Raw genomic sequence first — 25,316 nt, 5'->3', positions numbered from 1 at the left:
GCCCGTTTTCATCACTGCCCATGTGTTGTGTACTTTTGAACGGGCCACTAACACTCGCCCACTGTGGGGTGTACGGGGTTTACGCCGTTGCTACAGCCCATGACACACACCGTGCCAAGCAATGACGACGGCGGCGGCGACGTTGTTTTGGTAACGAAATTACGCAGTAATTTTTATACCATTTCCTTCTCCCTTTATCGATAGCTCTTGTTGACGTTTCCTGCGTATGCGCACGAAAGAGATGGAAAGACGAAAGGAAGGTGCAAACGAGAGAGTGACTGAGAGAGGAAGAATACGGCGAGAGTGTGAGCGCACGATGAGAGTGGGACAGAAATGAGAATAGAACCAAACAACAGTAGACGATTGGAGGGTAGTCCAACTTTGAAAAAAATCATGTATTTTTTTACAATATTTATAGATATAGTGCGGATGCACCGAAAAAACACAAACTAACTTGTTTGGTTATTCTTCTTCTTCTTCTTTTGGCTCAACAACCGTTGCCGGTCAAGGCCTGCCTGTACCACACTACTTGTGGGTTTGGCTTTCAGTGACTTATTGATCCCCCCATAGCAGGATAGTCAGTCCTACGTATGGCGGCACGGTCCATTTGGGGCTTGAACCCATGACGAGCATGTTGTTAAGTCTACGAGTTGACGACTGTACTATGAGACTGGCTATTATTATATTTGATAAAATTTCGTCAATCAATGTATTGTGATGTATTTTTTTGTACATTGGTAGTGATCCTTACCATTTCAATTGGATCATGCATTACGAACCAACAGTGATTATGAAGACTTTCAAACCGTTCAACAAATCACGTCGCAAAAACAAATACCATTTTGTGAATACGAGTTGTGACAGTCAGCTGTTAGCGTTTTTAGAGCGTACAGCTGAACCTGTAGGCACACAGTTGTGAGTGTATGTGGGTGTGTGTGTGAGAGAGACTGTATCAGTGTGGTAAGCAAGTATGGCGCCAAGATCGATCTACGATGCCGAACTGCTCTGCTGGTCGAACTAATAACAAACCTCTCACCCAGCTGTTGTTTGCTATTGCTGATACAAATGACGGTGGCATCGATCCTGTTGTTTCAAAATCAGAGTTTTGGTTGATGAATCATTGAACATCATTGCAAAAAATGTAATATGAGGTATCATTTTGAATACTAGTTACCGTTATCACGTCGATTTGTTTTTGACGAATTAGTTTGTACGGAACCGATCTCATGGTACAGTTGTCAACTCGTACGACTTAACAACATGCCCGTCATGGGTTCAAGCCCCAAATAGACCGTGCCGCCATACGTAGGACTGACTATCCTGCTATGAGGGATAATCTAAAAGTTATTGAAAGCCAACCATGCAAGTGGTACAGGCAGGCCTTGACCGACAACGGTTGTTGAGCCAAAAAAAGAAGAAGGTTTGTACGGACATAATTTGAATTATAACAATAAATGTTCCTTAAATTTTAATTTAATATATATGAGGCTTCCAAGTAGGTGCTATCATGAGCAAGTGCAAAAGTCAATGTTATGATTTTTGAAAGCAAACAACAATCTTCCCGTATCTTCCCGCTCGTTTTTTTTTCATTTTGACCCGGTCGATTGCGCATTACAATGCATGTCGTGTGCTGTGCGTTCGTCTTAATGCAATTAGGGAACCCTTCTTATGTTACCAAAAGGCAGCGGTTCTGTGTCTGTTTCCTTGCAATGTGGTTTTGACTATAGTGCATTTGATTGGGGGATTAAGACAGAAACTGTACATCCCTTGTAACAGGAAGGAAAGTTATTGGATTCACCGAAATGGTATTACCAGAGCGTTGGAGCATAGTAATGTAATTGCATGGTAAATTGAATTATCATAACGCCTGACAGTAATGGATTCAATCAAAGTTGTGAAAAACACTACCAAACTGAACTAGAATTATAACATCTTCAAACTGACGAATGAATGAAAATTGGGGAATTAATCCAAAAATAAACCAGGATAGAAAATATCAACGTACAACATACACGAAAATGCGAAAATGCGAACATGCGAGAAAGTAAGTGCTTCAAATGGGTAGTTGCGTTTGTAGTTGTGTGAGTCAACCCACTCTAGTGTATTTGAATGCAGCTTACCATGACAACAGAGTGTGTGATATGACTTCGTGCCGGTAGCATGGTAGCAGCTTTGTTTTGTCAGCTGTTTTGTTTTGCCGCGGTTGTGTGCCCGCTCTTTCATTTGTTTTTATGAGTTTGTATTGAGGGCATACCTTTCAGTACAAGTTAAGGCTTGAAAGAAGGTTTCATACAGGTTAGATTTCCATGATGTTGTCAACAAACCTTCAGTTACTAACCTATATCTGAATGACTGCCCAAGTCCCTTTGCTATAGTAAGCGAATATACTTAAATTTGCAACACCAAGGTTCATGCTTACCGTTCGCTCTAAGAAAGCAAAACAGCTGACCTGGGCGTGGCTGCGTAGCAATTTTGTAGCATCCAAGATATAGCACTCGTTCAAACCACTTGAAACAGTGCAGCTGATTGATCTACGGCATTTGGAAGGAATTCCATGTAGCTAGTAGCAAATGGTAAGGGGCCGTACCGAACGGGGGATAAAATCAGATGGAAGTTGTCACTATCATGAGTCAGATTTTTCTATCTCACCTACCGGATGACCTGCACATCAAGGGGATCCACATTCTAGGGGTTCTGTCTGACAGTACTGTGTTTCCGCAACCTCCAGTCCCTGCTGTTGGCTGCCCGTAACCGTAACAGAACCAGCTGGAAGGAGAGTGGTACAAGATTGCGGTAGTAATTACACACGCTAAAAATAGCCTAGCCCTATCTTCATTCAGCAGAACTGCGCACTACTACTACTACTACTACTACTACTACTACTACTACTAGCATTGCGGCGGATTCGCGCGCATCCGCTTGATTTCGTGATTGTTGCTGTTGTTGCCACTCATCACTTCCACCGAGTTCATCACCAAGTAACATGGAAAAAAGCATGTCGCGATAGTTGTCCCATATTACGCTCGTACTAGCAGATGTGGGTTCATTTACAACGGTTTTGACACAACTAAGGGAACCAATGAACGGAATTTATTTGCAATGAATAGGAAGAGCAAGAGTGCATCTTAAGCCAGCCCTCTTGCTCATATAATGATCGATCGTGCAATTGATTCTGATAAGAAATTGTAGAGTTTGCTTTCACTTGTAGTCTGTTATCATTCGATGGTTGGAAATACAAAACGATTAAAACTATATTCTACTAGCGGCTTATCATCAAACGACATTTATTTCATGCGGCACATGGTGCATGCAGCTTAGTCAAGTGAACATTGAAGCTGTGCAAAATAGAGTTTAAAAATTGATGTCAAGTGTTTTGAAGAAACGCGACGATAAGCGGGCATGTTGAGCAATAGGCAGTGGGTTTAGCTGTAGGGCATCAGTACCTATACCTTGATAAATCTACTTTGTTTTCAAGTATTCAGTTGTGAAAATTGTGTAAACCCAAACAAGAATATGAGTCAACGTAACCGATTCAAACCGGCTCTCCCCATGATATGATCCGCCAGTTTGTTCTTGGACGATTGCCAATGTGTGCGAGCGTGTAGTGCAGCTGACGTGCACTAAGTTACACTGTATCCATGGCAGTGATAGTTTGTTGTTTGGTTGTTGTTGTTGTTGTTGTTGCTATTGCTATTGCGTAGTGCAACTCCTACGCGTTTACATCGACGTGCTACAATGTTTACTGCAAATAAAATGTTTGCGCATTAAATCTCGCACCATTGTAGCTAGAGCAAACTTAACCGTATAGAAAATTTTATTAGTTTCGCCTAGCTTGATAATCACACACACACACACACACACACACACACACACACACACACACACACACCACACACACACACACACACACACACACACACACACAACAACTTTTATAGTTTCGTTGAAATGGCCGTAAATCATACCAACATGCCAGGCGCGTCATTTGTTATCATAGTGTGGCTTAGTAACGGTGAAAATAATTCTGATCTTGTAGACAACTTTTTCACGTTACCAGAACACGTATCGTTACCTAACGGTTACATCCACCTTTGAAACTAATAATGAACGCTAATCTTTCAAATGAACGTTATAATTTATCTTTAGCTAAATTGCTGAAAATTTGAGTGGTTTTGTTAAATTGTTAAATTGTTTTTTTTTTTTTATTATTTGAGGAAGCAATCTAGAATATGTACTTTTACTATCAAACAAACCGCTCTGTGCTGTCCTTCTTCATGAGTGGCAATAGATTTTCTCTTCCTATGTTTACGTTATGCTTACGTTATAACAACATGGCATCTTTTTTTTACAAGTAACAATAGCACTGTAGTACTTCTACAAACAAATTTAAAAGATGAAAATTAAAAATCGTTATAATTATACTAGCCGCAGATTTGTTTGAAATTCATTAAAAAAAAGTACTATCATTGAAACGCGTAATTATAAATGAAACAAAAACGTACATTTGTTTTAAAATAAATAAATTCATTTTTATATCTCCGTAAAAGCTAAAAGTGTTGCATACAAGTACTAAACAAATTACAAAACAAATGTTTCGTGGCAATCATGGTCTGAATTTGCGCGTTCAACTGCAAAAGGTGTAATTGTTTTCATTGGTTCTCACTCTAGCTAGCTATAGCTAGCGGCTTATCTCTGTCAGCTGTATGCTGTGTTGCCACGGCAAGTTACAATGCATGTGTGCGGCTGTTGATGCTTTTGACCGGTGCAAAACAGCCTATCGTTCTGACAAACGATCGTTATAGCGACCTTCGGGAATATCTAGTTATCAAGCCTCTGCTACACTACAATCCCAGTACCTGGTCGTGTGCATGATTATGCATTGGAAGGTAATGATGATGATGGTTTCCATAATAGATAGCTGGCGCCGCTGCTGGATTGTGTTTTTGTTTTGGTTAAAGGTTCTACACATTTGGAATTAGCTAACCATTCCTATATTTTTGCTGTAGGATTGATGGTGGGTAATAGTTGATCACATGTGTTTGTACATAAATCGGATTTGAAATACTTATGACGTAGCAGTGAGATACAAGATTTTTTACCACATCAAATGAATCAAGTGCATGCCTATTTCACATAGTAGTACGCTCTTCCGTTACCACTGCCGAAGGTGCAGCAGGTGATTTGGTATTGTTCAGCAACTGCAACTTCCAAACCCCATGCTTTCGTTCAGTTGTCCTTGCGTGCGTCATTTTCATTTAGCGTCGTAATTTACCAGATCGCACGGAGCTTTGAGGCAGGCGGGCTGGGCGGGAAAGAACGCTGTTGGCGCCAAAGGGCTTGCTGGACTTGGAAGTATAGAGGTTTATTGACGTGTGCGCTGTGTGCAATGTTTACCCATGGGCCAGTTGTTCGATGAGGGGTGCCGCTAGTGAGAGAGATGCAAGACCACTTCAACGATGAAATTGTGGTTTTACGATAGACACATACCCGCATACATCAAAAGAATACACATAAAACCATCCGGTACACTTTACTCACGAGGGACACGTTGTGCACATGAATGGTTGCTTGTTGGATTCAGCTTTTGAACTTGCCTTGTCTGAAACACGTCAAACACGATCGATACGGTGGTGCATTCTTGAGGGTAATATCGATTGATTTAGGCATATGTGTATGTGTGCATGTACTAAGATTTGTTTTAACATGTCTCATGGGCGAATTTGCCAAGGAATGTCCACACCCGATAGTATTGCAGATGGCCTGAACAAAGTCTTAGACCAGTTATTAAATGGCACCCGTTATTCGTAGTACAAAGATTACATACATACTAGGTGATAATCGCTTTACCGGTGTAACGATAACGATAATCTCTTTACCGGTGTAAACGTGTAGTATAGTACACAGTACCTTCTTACAGTTATTTATCTCTAATAGTTTATTTTTATCTAGATTTTGTTTACTCGGAGATATTTGGCTTATCATAAATGATTATAAAGACTGCGAGAAAATGTGTCGTTGTGTCTTGTATTTTGGGCCAGCAAACATACACATAATTTTGAGTGTTTAGTTTCGTTAATTGTGGTATAGCTCAATGCTTCAGAGCTTATTGTTTAAAATTATCATGAAATAAACGTAGTGGCTTCTTACTACAAGCCTGAATCTTGATGCTTTGTGCGATAAACTTATTAATATCTAATGATTGTGTTTGTCACCTCAGTATACGATAACGTACGATTTTTCGGTATCACGCTTTTGCGCCATTATCTGGGCTACTACGCCTTGCTTCCCAAAGGAAACAAGTACAGTTTTGCAAGAAAAAGCTTACCGAGTCTGCGTGTAAAAATTAGGTGCAAGCAAACTTCTCTATCTATAGCCACCCAGCTGGAGAGACCCAGACCCCCTGTAGAGGTGTCAGGTGTGTGCACGTGAGATGACAGGAATGGAGGCGCCTTTTTGCGTCATGATATTGTGCGCACACGCTGGAATGAACGCCGGCTTTTTCTCTCTCGCGGGTAGCGCTGTTGGCTCTTGGATTTGTGGTGTATTGGTAAGAGCTGTATTGTGAATAGCCCGCAAGACTGTGTGTGTTACTTAGCACCGTGTTGGGCGTTATCCGGCTGAACAGAATAAAAACACGTGTTTATAACATGTGTTGTGCAACGGGCAGATTTTTGGAGCGTAACTTGTGTTATTTTATTACAGTAGCCACATTTAGAGGTTTTATTATTTATAATAAACATAATTTCCTTGATAAATTTTAAACTATAAAATATCAAATGATTGCTTTTACTACTATTTTACTTCGAATGGTTTAAAAAATATACTATTTTTATCTGGAACGTAAAATTTGCTGATAATTTTTGTATAAAAATCTGTATTTAATCTTTCAACAAGCTAGTCTGCACTGCAATCGTGCTAATAGGAAAAGGTCGACGTTCATCGTATGGTGAATAATGCATGCCGTCATTGGATGATCGCTACAGAAACATACCGGTGCCGTTTGGACAGAAGTGTATAAGTTAGACGGTAACCTATGGGGAGGATGGAGCGAAAATGTAATCGCGTCGCGACATCGAAATGAGTCGTTTGACCAAGACCATCCCCGAAACAGCTGCGCCGCGCTGAAGGCAATTTGTGTCGATGGCCTGCTCCAGGGTCAATCAAGTTGGCGAAGTTTGTGTTTGGTATAAAAATCGCGTGTACCATTAAAAAGATATTCTTAATAATGATATTAGTAAAATATAAGACACAGTTTTCTAAGCAGACTGATTGTCTCTTTAGGGAGTCTAATTACACTACAAAGTAGGTCATTACAAATACACATTGATTTGAAAATTGTTTGTCAACGTTGTTGTAGCAATAAAAACATTATTCGATTGACTACTGAAATTCTACCAGTTGTGGACTGAACGACAATGCAGTTAGAAATTCTGCAAGGGCTGATTTTGAATGATCTGCTGATCTATTTTTGAAATTTTGCACTCAACCGTTCGTTTCGCAACTTACCGTTTCGTCTGTGAGAGCTGTGTTGGAAGTTTGCATTAATGTGCGGTAATATTTCACTTTCATTCGCGGTATATTTGCGTAGGCCGTTGTTCAAAGCGGGGCAAGAAATAAATATCGAACCGGCGTACGAATAGATCGACGTATGGCATTTTGCTCAAATTTTTAATTTTGATCGATACACTAAATAATATGCTATTGTATATATACTATATATAAAATAATCTAATTTAATATAATTAATTAAAATTTAGCTTCTTCTTTTTACCTTTCCTTTTTGACGTATCAGTGACTCCCGTATTCGATCATGCCAGTCTTGTACAGGATTATTAAGATCATTTGAACTAGGTTTGTTCTTATCATGTATAACGTTTATCAGCCCAGATATTCAAAAAAATACATCAATTTCTTGTCAATGACAACTTTTAACTGTCAAAATCAAAATCGTCGTATCTGCGAATCGTCGTAACTCGAGGGGGTCGTAACTCGGGAGACGCCTGTATAACTTTATCGTGCTATTGTAATTTTGAAAAATATGTCGGGTAAATCTTATTCACGTTCACGCGGAGGTTTTTGAACATTTGAAAAACATTTTATAGTACCTGTTGGTCTTTAAAACCATGTTGCACGATGAGAGATTGTCTGCCTAGCGCAACCTGTTGCGTTCATATTGGCTTTGCAAAACGTGTGTAATATGTTTCCCATTGACTTGATCGCGTTATACCTGTTCCAATTAGATTTGAGAAGGTCCATATTCCACACATGGCGCTCTGAGTCACGCACGTGTGTACCGATTGTAGTGTCTTCTTTGCGAGGGCAGCCGTGTGTCATTCGATGGTGGGTACGTTTGTGAATGAACGTGATTTCTTCGTTTAACTTATTGTCATTCGTTGTTTTGTGTGACCACCTACGTATTTCAAAGCGTATAGTATTCTGATTTAATTTTACAATCATATTTGTATCTTTCATATTTGCCATATTTTTAGTTGAAGAGCGAATGTATGTGCCAATGTTCTCCAAAATCATTTATAGGGTAATCAAAATTGTCTGTTCAATATCCTTGCAATTTCTTGCTTGGAGGGCGAGTTGTCTTATTGTTACTGTCTGACACATAAACGGTAGTAAATATTTCCACGGATGGTCAGCAAACTGTGCCGACGTTTTGTCGCGACGGTTAAATAATCTGATGCAACCCACACATTGTTTCGAGCGTGTGCGAATATTATACATACGCCCACAAACAGCAAACGCTCGAAGAAGATTGTGCTGTCTGGCTCGGAAGTGCAAGTCGGAGGACGGCGAAGAGCGTTACGTGTGGAGGTTCATGACTGTTCGTTAGCTGCTATTTTATATTTTTGACTGAACGAGCTGAGTAACGATACAGCTTTGTGTTACGTAGATTTTTGGTGTATTCCGCGAGGCGCCACCTGTCACGGTCTCGTAGTATTCGAACAGCAGTGTAACCGGGTTCCATTCACGGGGAGGAATATTAAAGAACAAACGATAAACACAGTGTGTTAAAATAGTTCAGTAGCACAGGATTGTGCGCTGTTCGATGTGTGTTGTGTGTAAACATAATCGGCCATGTTTGAGGCACTTTCCAACAAATAAAAATCGATGTGAGGAGCTCGACTTGCCGAAGGTCTGAGTCACAAGTCGGCAATATTTTCTTCAGTATGAACAAGTAGACTGCGTTACACCTGCACAGTGGTATGAGAAGACGGAAGCGACATCGTAGTGGATACGAAAATAGCCGTTGTCGCTAGGATGTATCGATGGTTTGTAGTACTACGTTGGTTATTTTCAAGATTATTTTCTTTTTTGTTTAATATCTATAAGTAAATTTGTTGTGTCTAGCAGGCTGAGGAGGTATTGTTTGTGCAGCAAATCACACAATTAAACGATGACCGTAATTGCACGTAATCCACAAATACTTCCTAAAAAAAAAGAAAAGGCAATTTGCAATGGTAATTTAAATTGCATAATTAATCGTGTGAATAATACAAGTTTTATGTTTTCTGCCTTAACCATCCCACTACTACAGTTTCAATCTTGATTAGTTTTAGCGTATAGTTTTTATTCCCATGAAAGATTTCAGTTTTGGGTCGAAAGTGGTAGATAGCAAACTTATATGCATTGTTTTTTATTCTCTTTCAGTTTTAAATGTATAACAAAATGTTAGTAAAACATGTAAAGAATGTTCTGGTCATTTATTAAAAATGAATATTTCATACGTTTAATTATAATCTTATTAATTAGTATTCTATTCTGTATTCTTTTCATGCCCTAAACGTTTCTGGTAGATTTTTTAACCAAATCAAACAGGAATTTACTCTATCCACTTGCGTGCTCTTGACTTTATACGTGTTTTGATTGTTCATTTTTATTACAGCTTGGATCAACACTAAATGGCAGTTGCTTCAATCCGACTTTGCTTTCTTTAGATTTTTGCCCACTGGGATGTTATTTCTCGCTACACTCATTCTTGCTTCACGGGCATAGTCTACTGTATTCGTTGCCGTCTGCTCAAGAAAACTTTTACCGCGTGTATGTAAACGACTGCCTCAAGCGATGCTATCTTTAAACTGATTCAGCCTTGAGGAAGCAACACGGAAACTCCAACCATTCTGCCGGCACCTACAGGCATAGTACACCGCTACCCTGAGTGGAAGTGGGGTTGATTCCTTCGTGAACCGTGCTTCTATTGATATTAGTGCTAAATTTTGCCATGGCCTATTTGTCGAATGCTGTTCCCAATCTTTCACCACCTCCCATTGCAAATTCTGTCATTAGTACAGGAAGTGAATCTTCCGTCTGCGCTAAGAAGATACTTGTTGAATTAACGTTACCATTTTCTGCCCGTGTTTGTTTCTGTTTGTTTTTTTTATTGCTTGTTTCTGTGGTAATTTTTAGATTGGCAAAAGCAATGCGATCCTATTTTGCCACTTCGCGAATCACGGAGAGACAATTTCGGTGGACGATATCGTCTGTTGCGTTTGTCCTATGGGAATAAAGTAATCTCTCAAGAATGGTTGCAGTAAGATATAGGGTTGTGCCGTTTATTCAGCAGCTTTTGACGTTTATATCAATGGTATTTAAAATCTTTTTATTGAAATAAATGGAACAATAGTTCGAGCTTGTGAAGATTATATTCTTTGTTTTTAGTACATGTCGAATGTTTTTAGTACATACAATCGAATATTTTTGAGTGAAATTTGTCTAAAACCACGCCAACGCCATTTGATTAATTTTATTTGTTTGTAAATATTGTTGTATATGAATTTAATGTATAAAAACTCATATTTAATACATTTCATGTTTATTATTTCATATTATCATACTAGTTTATTTTATGTGGATTGTATATGTTTCTTTTCCTCAATTGGCATTGATTGTAAATGGAAAGGTATTTTTTGTACATTTTGAAGTTTATATTTAACAGTATTATTCAAAGGTTTAAATGTTCTTGCACGAGCAGAATATTAAGGCGACAATTGTAGCTACATACGATAATGTAAGCAGTACTTTTGTTCCTCCAACACAGAGGGTGCAAAAGAGACTGTTCAATGCAAACTCAAAAGACGTCTCAGACCCCAGATGAAACGGCAAAAACGCCGGGCAAGGGACGCGCGCTCATCTACTACCGGTGTAAAAGTAGGTCATCAACACGCGCAAACGCACATAAGTGCTCATATACGTATATAGCTATGCATGTTCATATACATTCGTTGTAGAGTGAAGCAGCTCTCCCCGAAATGCAGACTGCAATACATATTTAGTATGTTCTTTGGCTCGTTCACCCGCACTTGCATCGTTGATGATTCATTGGGAAGAGGTAAGGCGGTCTGAGATGAAGGGGGGACACCAGAGCGTAAAAATTGCATGTCTGCTTTTAACTGACCGACCATCCAGCCAGGCAGCAATCCAGCCAGCCAGCCAGTCAGCCAGCCAGCCAGCCAACCAGCCAGCCTGCCAGCCAACCTTCCACCCTTTCGACTCGGGTGATCTGTCTGCGCTAGTGTGCGGCCCGTAGCGTTTATCGCCCCAAACCGTATGTGGGTTGAGTAAGTAGTAGGTAGTTTGACTAAGGGATGGGCAAGAGGAAGCGAATGTCTGCTGCACTTCGTGAAATGCATTTCGTCGCGGACATGCGCGTGGCGAACGATTTCGAATGGATAAAAAAGAGACAGGGCATATTTGTCGGGCGTTGCAGCTGTATACAGCAGTATTGCTGTTGTACTACTCCCGTTTTTACGACGATTCTCTCGACTGTGGTGGGGGTTTTAAGCGGGTTGAGGTTACTTTTGCTCTGCAGTATCGGATGTGCATATCATATCTGTGTGTGTGTGTGTGTGTGTGTGTGTGTGTGTGTGTGTGTGTGTGTATGTATGTGTGTATGCATGTGTCGTTGGTTGCAGTTGAACTGAGGAGAGATCGGTGGTTGGTTACAGTGACGGCCGTCATAGTCTGCCTTAATGGAGCTCTTCGCATCGCTCACCCATCGTCCCTGGCGTTAGCGGTTGGTCAACTTTTGAACACATCCTGAACTCTACCACCTTGCTTGCGCCTCTATAGTAGAATACTTGTGCGAGCGAGTGAAAGGAAAAACATAATCATTGGACAAACGAATCGGAACCTATGCATAGTACATTATTGCTGCAGTCTTCGGACCATCTTTTCATCGGTTCGTTGTCTGTCGACTGTCCGACGCTGCCTGCTTGTCTGTCTTTCTATCCACTGTCTTCCGCTCGTCCCGTCGTTTTGGTGATTGCATCAGTGAGCTAGTATGGTGAAATGGGAAGCCACAGTTGCATTAACATTTATCTTCCAGCCATGTAAAGTCTCATCTGAATCCGACGTATATTTCCAACCAGTTGTTAATATAAATGCTTCCATTGACGATGAATGCCTTGATTTGCCATTTAATCAGCATTTTAGTATTCTGGGAATAATTGTATAATTATTGTTATCGAACCAAGTACTTTATTTCAATTATTATATCACGAATATTTGTTATACGTTTAATATTCGTTTGGAGCAGATCAACATTTGGGATACATTTCAAGCATGTATTAATCTATCCAGATTGCGGTAAACTGAGACACTTTGCATTAAGATATTTACAAAAACAAAAACTTTTACTCGACAGAAATTGTACTATGTTCACCTCGGTCTCCCGATTGGTTCAATGGCTCTCTCGTTCTATTCGCTGGGTTTCTGTGCGCTGCTGGTGCAATGAATGGTTTACCTTGAGCATAGTGGTGGTAAAGACGCAAGGTGGTAAGCAGCGACGTATGATGAAGACTACGTCTTGTGACTACGTTGGTGACTAGTAAACGAATGATGAAGTGTATATCGGGTGGGTTGTGTGATGTGCATCGTGATGCACCTTTTCTTTCCGCGGATTCCCTGTGCGCCGTTTCTCTGACTGCTACTGACTCAAGCTGTTAGGGGATAAAAAGGGACCGACCCTAACCGGTAAAGAGTTAAAGGAAATAGTTATCTGCTTTATGTTCGTTGTTGCGCCTCCATTGCAGCAAAAATGGCGGGGTGGGGCACTGGGAGACGTATAATAAACTGGTGTAAAAGTTTCTGGAGCATATCGTCTGGTCGAATGGACTTTGCTGTTTGCCACCCACAGTATTGTATGGTTTTTAATTTTATCTTGCCAGTTAAAACAAGGGTCATATGTTAACGCGTGCAATAAAATGATGATATTTTGTTGAGTTACTTTTGTTGGTTTTAGTACAATAATGATGGATGTGTGTACTTGTTTTTGCTTCTTTTTAATTAATTAAAATTTAAAAAAACAAATAAAATTAATATTCTTGCATATACATCATCCTCGTACATATCTTCCCATTGTCGTTCGTTTTTATTGTTGAATCATTTTATTTATACCCTTTTTGTTTGATATTAACTAATACGTTTCTGCATCGCAGATTACTACATACAGAAATATGAAGAAGCATATTCGAAGGACAACTCGTTTTACAGTGTATAAAATAGCTCTTTAAACCTCAGTGGTCCCTTCGGCGGCAAGCTCTTGTTCCATGTGTTCTCTTGCCCCAACTTGAATTTTCCGTTTTTCCTTTTCGAACCTATAACTGACCAATTTTTGCTTTTCATTCCCTTCTTGTTTTCATATGACTGGTTATCCTTGGGTGTGAGTTTTTTGTTTTATTGTGAGGAGATTGCTTGAAAATATAGGGGAGCTGGAAGCCTGTTTGTATTTGTTTCGATTTTGTTGTCCAGGACCTCTTTTCGCGATGCAATCAGGCCCTTTAGTGAAATATGATGAAAATAGCAATTAAAGGAAGATCAGATATATGGCCAAATATATGGTTATATCCAAATGAAAATGATATGATGATAGATTGATATAAAATAGTAAAAAAGTTAAGTTGTGCGCTAGATTTTGCTATTGCAGTTTTTTTAATTTAAACTAGAGTTGTTACGACTTTGGCTGTTGTAATTAATTAATGATATAAGTTTTACTATAAATCGTTGTTATAAATATTATTGAGCAATTATTGTTTATATCTACTTTGTATACTTGAACTTTTTAGATTTGTGAGGTTTTACAGCTTATACATTCAGTTGTTGTTGAATCATAATAAATTTAGTATACCAGTTTTTTTCAACTTATGATGTTGAATTACAATGACTGCTTGGAAGTTTAATTTATTTAGGGCTATTATTTGCCAAGCGCAATTGAAGTTTCGGTCCCAATGATTATGATCGAGGATGAAAGAAGGATTGTAATAATTTCAAGATCATATTCTTCTTACAAAAACATGGAATTGTCAATATTGGTTTGATTTGCGAGTTTTTATCAATGGACTACGAAGTGAATCGAACGAGGTGAGAATCATGTGAGTGATTTATATTTGCGTCTGATTAAACTGAAAAAATGGCAATGAATTCGGCGAACTGTCTCGATAGTGATCAGTATATCTCAATCAAGAAAGACGCACCTAATGTAATAAAGTTCTGCTGTAAGAGAAGCGCAAAGTAGGCAAACCTCACATACTCATACAATGGCAGATTTGCTAACTGGAACAAAGCAATGCGAGAGAAGTAGAGGTATCCGAAAGAGATCTCTGTGGGTGTAGGAAGGCCTATGGCAAAGTATATGAACCATGCTGACCACGCTAAATGGGACTAACCAAGAAGTTTGCCGGAGCACATGGGACGGCTGTTCGTACGGGCACGACGATATGTTACCAGTTGGCGCGCAGTATCTCATTCCCTCGTTTCACGGCACATCTACTCTCGTGTTGAGAGCTATGTACTGGTTCGTCGCGTCACGCTTCTCGCTGCTGGTCTCTCTCTCACCTTGAACCTTTTTGCCGGAGGTGAACGTTGGCGCGCACGGTCAAATCAGCCGATTTTTGCGCATAACACAGCTGTGTCTGCTCGCACCCGTCCGCAGTTTCGCTTGTCCCGCGATGATGACTCCGACGATGGGGGATTGTGCGTTTTGGTGGTAGTTGCAGCGTGATAGAACGAGAGAAAGAACCGGCAAACCCAAACGATGTGTGAGAGAGTGGGAATCTTTCTCATGACTATTGAACATAGCGGCGCGGAAACCTTCGGAACAGGCACCGGTCTGAGAACAACCTCCTATAAAATGTGTCCGCTGATGATGGTGTGTTGTGGAGCTACGAGAGTTTCTCCCCATCCAGAGAGCTCCCCATGAAGCCGGCGTAAAGCGAGAGGGGCTAGCTGTCTGGGGGGTCAAACGTGTTTGCCGCATTCGCGAAGAGACGCGTACCCTTGGTGTGAGACGGCCATTTAAATCTACCCCAACCACCTCCGAAGTCTGACAGACGGGCAGATAGAGAGTGAAAGAGATTGGCTTTAAATGGCACGCACACATACGCATATATCTATGTTGGTGCTGTGTGGCCACATAGTGTGTGTACTACAGACATCTAGAACCGGATCCCTTCGTTCGTCGCCCACTGCGCCGCCGTTTGTTGTTCGATCCTCGGTTGCTCGCACGTATCAAGTTTTATGTGGCGATCATCTGCGTGAATATCTGCATCGCAGGATCGAGAGGAACGAGCAAAAGAAGAGACACAAATCAAGAAAAAAGAAGTTCACTACACCTTACAACTACGCGACGGTGCGTAGCAGTGGATGGCGCGTTAACGGCGCACGAACAAACATTCTTTGCTAGTTTGAATGAAGGGAGGGGGGGGGGGGGAGAGTGAACGTGGTCGGGGAGCATTTGAGCCGAATTAGATGCAATAATTCGCGAAATTCCTTTCGTGTGGTGTTTCTCTTTCGCACACCATCACCCAACAACACCAACATTTTGGTGGCCATGTTGATTAAACGGACTGGGACTGTGAGCGTGTGTTGGTTTCAATTTTTGGATGTTCTCCGCCCTCGGGCCCACTGTCGATTTGACCGTTCTCTACACACTGAGCGCCTGGTTGTATCCGCGACGTTATCGCCAAAGTTCGCAATAATGTAGGCTAACCTTGAGACTCGGAGCTCGATTCACATGTTTTTTTTTTTTGCGTTTCACCAAATGATTTGGCTGGGGCGCGACACACGCAACAGCAACTAGCAACACACTCACGCTTACAAATGTTCCCCACATTTTTGCTCAGCTTTGAGTACTGTGGCATAGGCACAGCTTTAGATAGAATTTCGACCTTGACGCTATTGGGGACTGTTTCTTCCGGTTCCTGTCGGCGCAATAGGCATATTTGTTGTTTTTCGTTTTTAGAAAACTGCACATATTTTTTATGATTCCCAAAAATCGAATTTAAAAAATGTGATTCTAAATAAAATCAATAGAACTAGTTTAAGGTTATCGTTATCTATGTTTTCTAACATTGATAAATGATTTCATACAAACAGAAGAATGAAATCGAATATGGCACGACATGTTCAACCATCCCAACTACAATAATAATGAATTACTTTAGCAAATCTTACTTATTCAGTAGATAAACTAAGCTTTCTATGGTACTATTTTCAATTCACTTCAAATGTGCATTCATGTGTTACAAATTAGCACAGTCTTCGGATATGAGAAAACGTCATTTTACAGCTACTCGCAACGTATATGGGTTATCTCATAACGATGCTAAACATAACGAGCATTCGATTGCTGGTTTGTTGTACATATCACTTAGAGTATATACGTAAGTGAAGAAGAAACGTTTTTAATCAACTTACATAAAACTGGATATAAAAATTGATCTGTATTGGCCTGTTTGAGCTTTGTTTGTTAATTTGTTTCTACAACTATTACAAACTAATTTTTGTAAAAGTTAATAACACTGCACTGCATAGTTGTTTAAATCGTTATCTAACTGAAAGAACATATTATTTTTATCATATCACTAGATACCTATCAACAAATCACTGGATATACAGCAACATGAAACAGCAATATCATAAAAATATGAAAAGTTTACGCGTGTTCGATTTCGCTCCATGGATAACTATTCAACAGAAAATGTGCGGAAACATTTTGTTACGCTAGTAATGGTAGTTTGTACGCATGTTCGTGGCGTATTGTTTACGGTCCATAGCCATTTGTTTTCTAGCCAAGTGGTTTGGCTGTAAATATAAGTCTGATTTCCATAAAGCATAAAACTATGCAGTCGTAAAGTTGGAGAGGAATAAAGTTCTATCGGTGAAGCATTTGGGTAGTCGGATGTTTGTCTAACGTTTGAAGGAGACAGGTAATTTTGTTAGGCATTATTTTATTTCCATTGAGACACTAGCTGAAAGCAACCTATCAAATGTCCTGTGTTTCTGTGTGTATCTGTACATTAATCCTTGGAATGAAATATTTGTTTATGTGAAAGGGTCCTTAAACGATAAACTGCAACTGGCAGCTGTCATTGAACATGAGTCGATAGCAAGTTATTACATTGCTATGACATTGTATTATGTTTATTGCTGTGGTTTGTAGTGTTCATTCATTTCATTAAGTCCCTTGAACTTGATTGGAATAAATAATAATGATAAACAACACAAACAAAAATATTACCTCAAAAGTTTGAAACGTTTTATATCGTCCATGCTATATATAAATAATATCACAAATGATATTTGTTGAGTTAGAAGTACCGTAAATATTTTAATTTTATAGGCTAACAATGGAAGAATAGGGTGATGAAGTTGTGATGGAATCCTATATTAAAAGGAACATAACATATGCGTATCTTTTCCTACACCCTTGCTACGTAAGCAACTGTATTTTTACAGATCATGTTTCCGGCTTTTTTTCTGATCGACAAAAAATAGATTGCCATAACTAGGTCAGCTACACCTGTCAAATTTGACAACGTTTTGAGCCATCATCGTCTGGTGGTAAAGGTCGTGTGTCGGCCATCTACTCACATGGTGACACTACACCGTACGGCTTAGAGAGACCCCATTTAGATGTGCGTTGAACAGAATGGGTATGTATATTTTAGTTCGACGAAGCGTGTCGCGAAACACGTACACATCAAACACACAGGCCGGCAGCTACAAACCAATAGAAGTTTAAAAAAAAAATACGCATGATGGGCCGTCTCTAGTAGTAGTCTCAATGTTGGCGGCTGACTCTCATACACGTATACAATCGTTTAATCTAAGTATAAAAGACGCAAGGTAGGGGTAGCGGGGGATAGGAGTCTATTTCTGACTAGTTACAGCGTGTGATCGGTAATTTCAGACCACCAACACATTGACCGGGTGCACGAGGTGAAGATAATGTAAAAATAGCTATTTTCTTGTGCAGACGTCCGTGGCGGTGACGAGACAGTCTTATGCAGAAGACCTACCGGCATAGCAATGTCTGATGCATGTAGTGTGCATATCAGCCGCAACAGGCTTACACTTTCGTTTAACACCCGTCATAAGCGGTAGCATCATGTAGTGCACGTAACAGACGGAGGTAGACTAGGAACGAGACTGTCGCCACTGTGATAGTGCCAATATTCACAGACAGACTAGTATTTTATCTTAGTCTTTCTCGTCTCCATAATCATTTTTAATAATAGTATGTGTGTCGACTTCAATACAAATTTTGATACAAATAGCCGTATTTTACAATAGCTAAAAAACGGCTGCACCGTCATACACTAATCATTCTGCCAGTAAAATTGACCATGAGGATGAATCTATTTGGGTCATCTAAAGATCATACGTTGTTTATGTGTTAGTTTCTTGTGCAAAAATGATGCGTAGAATGAGATTTGATCGTTTTATTTTGTTTACTCTAGTTATTGAATTGACTTCGCAAAGATGAACCTAAAGTATTCTGGTAATTCCATATTATTATTTTTAGATTATTAGTTAGATAGATCATTTTTTGTCTCAGTCCTATTTTCACGTATCCTCTTTGAAAAGCAGAACAGTTTTATACATTTTTGGCAGGACTGTTGCTAATAAAAGTACATAATATTATTCTCTATTTGATTCCCACAGATACGTTCGCTTAAAAAGTGAAGAAAACGGCAGTGCTGGAAATAACAACAATAACAACATCAGCAACAACAATAACAATAACGGCATAAATAGCTCTTCGTCGAGTAGTAGCAACGGTAACAATATACCAATGGATAAGGACGAAAAGCGAATGCGTCGCGAAATCGCGAACAGCAACGAAAGACGTCGGATGCAGAGCATCAATGCCGGATTTCAGAGTCTCCGACAAATGCTACCACACCACGAGGGCGAAAAGTTAAGCAAGGTATGTTTGAAATATTGCTATTCGTATTTGTTTCTAAGGTAATTTTATAATAATAAAATTCAAGCTATATCCATGCCAAATAAAGGCGTATGAAGTTATGTACCAATGCTCTGGGTTAGACATCCCTTTTAGAACGCAGTAATGTAGTACTTTACGTTTCGTGCTGAATGGAAAAGTTATAGACCTGATCGTAAAAATTACACACCCCTGACAATCATTTACACATATTGATGTCTTGATACATCAATAGTAACATGCTCGATTAAGTAATCTGGGTGAAACGGCTAAGTTAGATTGTGTGGGAGCTTGTAACTATTTTGGATTGATTTAGCAAACGGTTACACTGTTAATATCAATATCCCTACAGCCATTTCTTTACCTTATTAACTATTCGTGAATTTTTGTTGACAAATTTGTTTGATTTCCTTATGCATCCATGGTCGTTCGCGTTATGTAGTTAAGTAAAGTTCATTCACAATATTGCAAGGCTAAAATGTAATGTAAATGGTCGTAAAAACCATGACGAAAGGTTTTACGTGTTTGTTTCGACGTGTGATATGTGACATTCCGTCAATGACTGATTGTACATGGGTACTCGATGCATCAATCTTGCGCCTATGCAGTCTAAAAACAGCCGCCTTTTGAGACGTCGTCGCCCATGGTTGGTGCAGGCAGTTGTGCGACCTAGAAGCCGTCGTAGGTTGCCCCGACGATTATGATGGGGCTATCGCGTACCGGCCTCTCAAAGCGCAAGAAACCAGTTGGTGAAGTGCATCGTTTTGCCCTTTTCCACCTTCCTCTTATAACCACCGCGAGCTGCGTATATCGCATGAAGAGAGATGAGGGTGTGAGCAAATTGAGCGCAATTTAATTTGCAACATTGTTACAAACTAATGCCTTGCGTCTTATGCCGCCCTCCATTCGCCATAGGATGGACACTGCGAGGGAGAAAGAGAGTCGTAGACAGAGAAAAATGAACCGCTAAAGTTGATGGCGGGTCTTATGACGGCTGACCCTGTATCAGCTCCTTCCCAATGCCCTTGCTACAGTAGAAACAGCCCTTCGATGGAGGAGGGAGCTCAGCCGCTGCATACCATGCAAACTTCACCACAATTATTCCCCATCACGGTACGATAACTTATGACACGATACAGCATGCAGCTTCATACTAGTAGCAGTGCGAGATTGACTCTCCGTGTTCCCTATAGCTATTGAAATATCGACAATGTTGTGATCAGTACTTCAACATGTCAAAAACAGTACAATCTATGCTTGCAGGAAGTGGTTAATAGAGATTTTCAACGATACTACTGGTAATGCTTATGTCTGTAAGTATAGAACATCTTCGATAACATTGTCTACAATATTGGATCATAGATTCAAGTCAGCTACAACACATGTACGAATTGTCTGTGAAAAAGCAAATGAGCAAATTGAAGTTCCTCTTGCTAATCTAGCCAACTGTTGTTTAAAGAATAGCTTTGCAGATAGTTGATAGTAAATGTAATAATCAATGTAGAAGGCACTATAAATCGGGTTGGTGTTTACAATTTTAAATTAACAATCACAATTGCTCTGAAGGTTCGTTGGTTCTACATGCTGTAGAAGAAAATAAGCTTTGTTTTATTCTATAATACATAACAAATCCATTTAATCGGCATGTATGCTATGTGTTATACATAACACTTGCTGTACACAATCACAATACTACAATCTTTTCTGCAACAATGTTAAAAAGGTAGCAATCTGGATTAAAGTATTGCATGCTTGGTTCATTTGGAAATGGGCCACTTAGTAAAGCGTACATCTTGATTTCTATTATTTCAATTGAAACACTTTCTAACACTTTCTTTCCTTTTCTTTCATATTATGAATAATATCATTTGTAAATTTTGCAAAGAAATTCTCCGTCTCTAATGTTGATACTACAAGCATCAAAAAGGGCACTGCGGTAGGTGTGCGTGTATTGTGGTTTCGTTGTTTTGTGTTGAGTATTATTTTAAATACTGTAAACTAAAGAGAATCGACTTGATCCTTGAGCTCCCAAACAAGTTAGCTACTAAATCTATAACAGATAGCAGAAATGAAAAGCAAAGTTATGAGTAGACAGAGATAGGCATTGTATAAGTAATTCTAGTCCACTCGATGACTAGTGATGTACTCGAGCCTGTCCACTGCTACATACGCATTTATACGGATGTAGGTCACAGTGCAATCAGACGTTGTTTGACATGGCCACACAAATATTTATGCAACAATATATATCTACAAAGCTATAATTTTTAACATTGTACAAGAACGGCCAATGTGTTTTGAATGTAAATGAATATGACGCGCAAAGTTTTAATATAATAAAAAAAAACATAAAATATAAAATGCCTAATATGTATTGTAGCATTGAAATATTGTGAACAGAAAATAAGTTGGCCACAATGTTGGTGGATAATTTACAGTACCATTCTTGAAGGTAGTATGTGCCCTGCAGTGAGAGTTTAATGAAGACAGTATGTAGATTTGGCATGTGGGTTGCATCGGAAAGTGCAAGCATAGGAAGGCATGCATGATTGTTTGTGGTATATTACACCACGGTTTAAGGTGGCGGTACGCGAATCCGGTTACCACCTACTAACTCCTTCCGGCAATTTGTGGGCAGTACCGTATACCCTAAGAAGACACACTATCGTCTGGGTGGGTAAATAAATGCATAAATATTATGGTTTCCCTTCAATGCATCTTGCCGCGGCATCTGCACGTCCAATCAGCTGGTTAGACATCATCCTCGGTATGATAGAGAAGGCAACAATGTTGCAAAATTAATTTATTTTTCCCCCACTTCGAAATGCTCCGCTATAAAAGTGGCGGTTGAAAATTGTCTTACCTTATGATCATAACAAGATACCAGTGAATATGCTGCAGTTATTCTTTTACTCCTGTAGAGACTCTGATCTACCCAAGATATAGGAAGTTCAAGAGAAGTGAAAACTAGACTGCCTATAGTGCGTTCACAAAGTCTGCCAAATATGAACACACTTAAACGATCATCTTCGAAATTTTGCAAATAATATGCCGATTCACTCGTTCTTGTTATGTTATATAGCTTAGATGATTCATAACACGTATAATTTTGCACTAGTATGTTAAACACGTACAAATAAATTAAAACATTTAAAGTATTCTCCACAATCTCATTCAGTCAATCGTGTATTCCATGTGCTCTGAACAAACTGCGGACTTCCAGCCCAAAAACGGTACTTCATTTAATTGAAACAAATAGAGTCTTGTTGGGGTAGGTCAGTGTCAAGAGCCAACTGCATCGTACTTTTTTTTGCTGGCATTGCTGCTGCACGATCGATACGTTGTTGTAGCTTTGTTATGATTAGCTTGTTTATACATTCGCCTAGACCCCTGGCAATAGGCCATGTCTAACGCCTTCCCATTGACGGACACCACCACCCACACATACAGTGCAGGATTATGCAGTTGCTATTTGTGGAATGCAGTTGACTTTGTTTTGTTGGTTTGAAATGAGTGTCACTGTCTGGGATATAATATGGATACGTGCAAAGGTTATAGATGACCACCACATGTCTAGTAATTTCAAGCGCTGCAAACAGTATTAAGCGATCGTGATTAAAGTGACCTCACAAGGGTTGCTAGCTGTTCCAATAAAAGATGATCAAGGAGAGAAAGGATAGATGATCATGTTTGGAAAAATAACTATATAATTAACGGCAAAATTGTTTTTATTTTTATTTTGAACGAGTGTAGCATACATGCATGTTTGATTTCGCTAATGAAGCGTCGTACCCATATTGGGATATACTTGGCGTACTGTACTGATTGATAATAGAAATGAACCAACTAGCTTAAATAAGAGAGCTACACAAACGATGACATACAACAGTTGAAATGCAATGGAGACAACGGGTTGGTTGAAACAGCAGGAATCGTGTGGGTGCACACTAGTGAGAAGAAATGATTGGGAAGGTAGCGAGAGCTGGGCCCAGCCAACTAAACACAACGGTGCATGTACGTGAATGTTTCGATTGCTCTTTGTTGTTGCGACGGTCGTATTTGTTGTTGCTGCTTTTGTTGTTGTTTCTGTGTGTTGCGGCAGGTCTTTTTCCTTTCATTCATCCCATCCAACCAACCAGCCATCCATCCATCCATCCATCCATCCATCCAATTCCGTACGTTCGTTTGTACATTCGCGCGCGTCACTTGTGGGTAGGGTTTGTTCATTCATATTAAGCCAACGAATCCGTCCGGTCATTCATTGGACGAAAAGCGGGAGAAGAAAAAATAACTCTATACGCGACGAGATAGCTTATGAAGGGAAAAAGTAGTTTCATTCATAAAACACCGTTATCTGCTGCGGTACGCTCGTTGCGGTTCGCGGTGCGGGCTTCTGGTGTGTGTTGTTTGATCGTACGATTTGTTAGTGAAGATCTAACCACAACGCATTTTTCTTTCATGGGCTTCCTACGGATACGACTGCTTTTTCATTAGTTACATCGGTCACGATATAAAGGTGTAGTATTGCAATACATTTCATGAGAACGTTTTGTTATAAAAACATGTTTATGAGTTTGTTAACCAAACAGTTGGTTATTGTTACGATAGTTCCTTTATTTTAATGATCGTATTGATATATTGGAGCCCCGACTGGACCGTGCCCCCATACTATCCTGCTATAGGTAATCAATAAGTCACTGAAAGCCAAGCTCACTAGTAGTTCTGACAGGCCTTGACCGACAACGTTTATTGTGCCACAAGAAGAAGAAGATTGATCTTATATGTGATCCAAATACCACGACAGGTTAACAAGAGCCAACATACCAATTGATAGGTTTTGAATGCGGGAAGAGACATTTTTAATACACGTTGTTGAATCATGAAGACTGGTCACATGATCCCCTTGGTTTAAATCTTTAGGCCAATCAATGTTCTTCGGGTGAATTGGTTTAGAAAAATGAACTTCCGCTTTAGCTGCGGTCTAGTGAAGAGGATGACATAAAATCATGAATAATGTATTTGATCCGTCACTATGTACATTCTGGAATGGAAACAAGTCGAGATAAATAATAAGATGAAATGCAGGAAATACAATTACAGGGGAATGCGATTTCGGGACAAAAAGAGAAAATTAATTAGATGTTTTTTGTAAAATTAATTTCTTGGTGGCTTAGATATAATTATCATTTTGTTGTGTGCGTGCATGCTTTGGGTTGAGAACCTGTTAAGAAAAATGGATATCTTATTTGATTCATAACGGAAAAGCTTCTCCCGCTCATCTTGATTGCCTTAGAAAGCCTGCCATTTAATAGCTAGTTAAGGCGCGTAAACACATTGAGTAAATGTAAGGAGCATCGAATGCATTATGCATTTATTCAGGTACAAACATGAGCAAAATTCATGATACCTTTACTATAAAAATGGCAATGATTCGTGCTATGAACCATAAAACCTTTAAACGTCATTTTATCTAGCTGGTTGCTTGTGCAAATGGTGCAAAGTAAAACCGATGACCACTGATACTGGTCATAACTATTTTTTTAAAAGTGATGCCCGCTATACCGCGCCCTGCTGCATGGGCTGACATGTGCAGCATGTGCATCTATTAAGTATGTATGGGAATAACGAAAGCATTGCGCTAATAATTGACCATTAAGCAGAGCAGGAAATGTATTATCTCTTACTCTACTTATGATTACGAGAATAGGTATCATTGCTGCAATTTTATAGCATATATTCTATTTTTTATTATAGTTATATTTTAAGTGGAAAGTTTTACTATATTATTGAATATCATTTTCTATCATACTGATATCCTGATAAAAAGTGGCATAATGATCTTCAAATAATTTAGTGTTAATAAAATTCAATGGGATTTTCATTCCTCGTTTAGAGTGGATTATATTATGCTAACAAATGATAGGCCAAAGAGAAGAGTTAAGTGTATGTAGAAATATTGTTACGATTATTGTAGATTTCTTTTATCTTACCTCTTTTCCATACAAGGTGAACGTGTTTGAAGAAAAGCAGTACAATGAGTAGGAAAGAGTAGTTTGGTCACAACCGATATCGATATCAGCTTACT

The 25,316-nt window shown here is 39.4% G+C and overlaps 1 protein-coding gene across 6 annotated transcripts in view; it reads left to right on the top strand.

Annotated features, from left to right (window-relative positions):
• Positions 1 to 25,316, top strand: part of LOC121597521 (1-phosphatidylinositol 3-phosphate 5-kinase) — a 69,526-nt gene that overhangs the window by 4,081 nt on the left and 40,129 nt on the right. For all 6 annotated transcript variants that reach the window (XM_041923342.1, XM_041923340.1, XM_041923337.1 and 3 more), the window contains one exon: positions 18,952 to 19,216. In XM_041923342.1, the coding sequence (XP_041779276.1) occupies positions 18,952 to 19,216 (265 nt within the window). The remainder of the gene's footprint in view (positions 1 to 18,951; positions 19,217 to 25,316) is intronic.

The sequence above is a fragment of the Anopheles merus genome, chromosome 3R (genome assembly GCF_017562075.2).
Source record: "Anopheles merus strain MAF chromosome 3R, AmerM5.1, whole genome shotgun sequence".
Classification (NCBI taxonomy): domain Eukaryota; kingdom Metazoa; phylum Arthropoda; class Insecta; order Diptera; family Culicidae; genus Anopheles; species Anopheles merus.
Note: the sequence above shows the minus strand (reverse complement) of the source record. Positions and strands in the feature narration are given on the sequence as shown.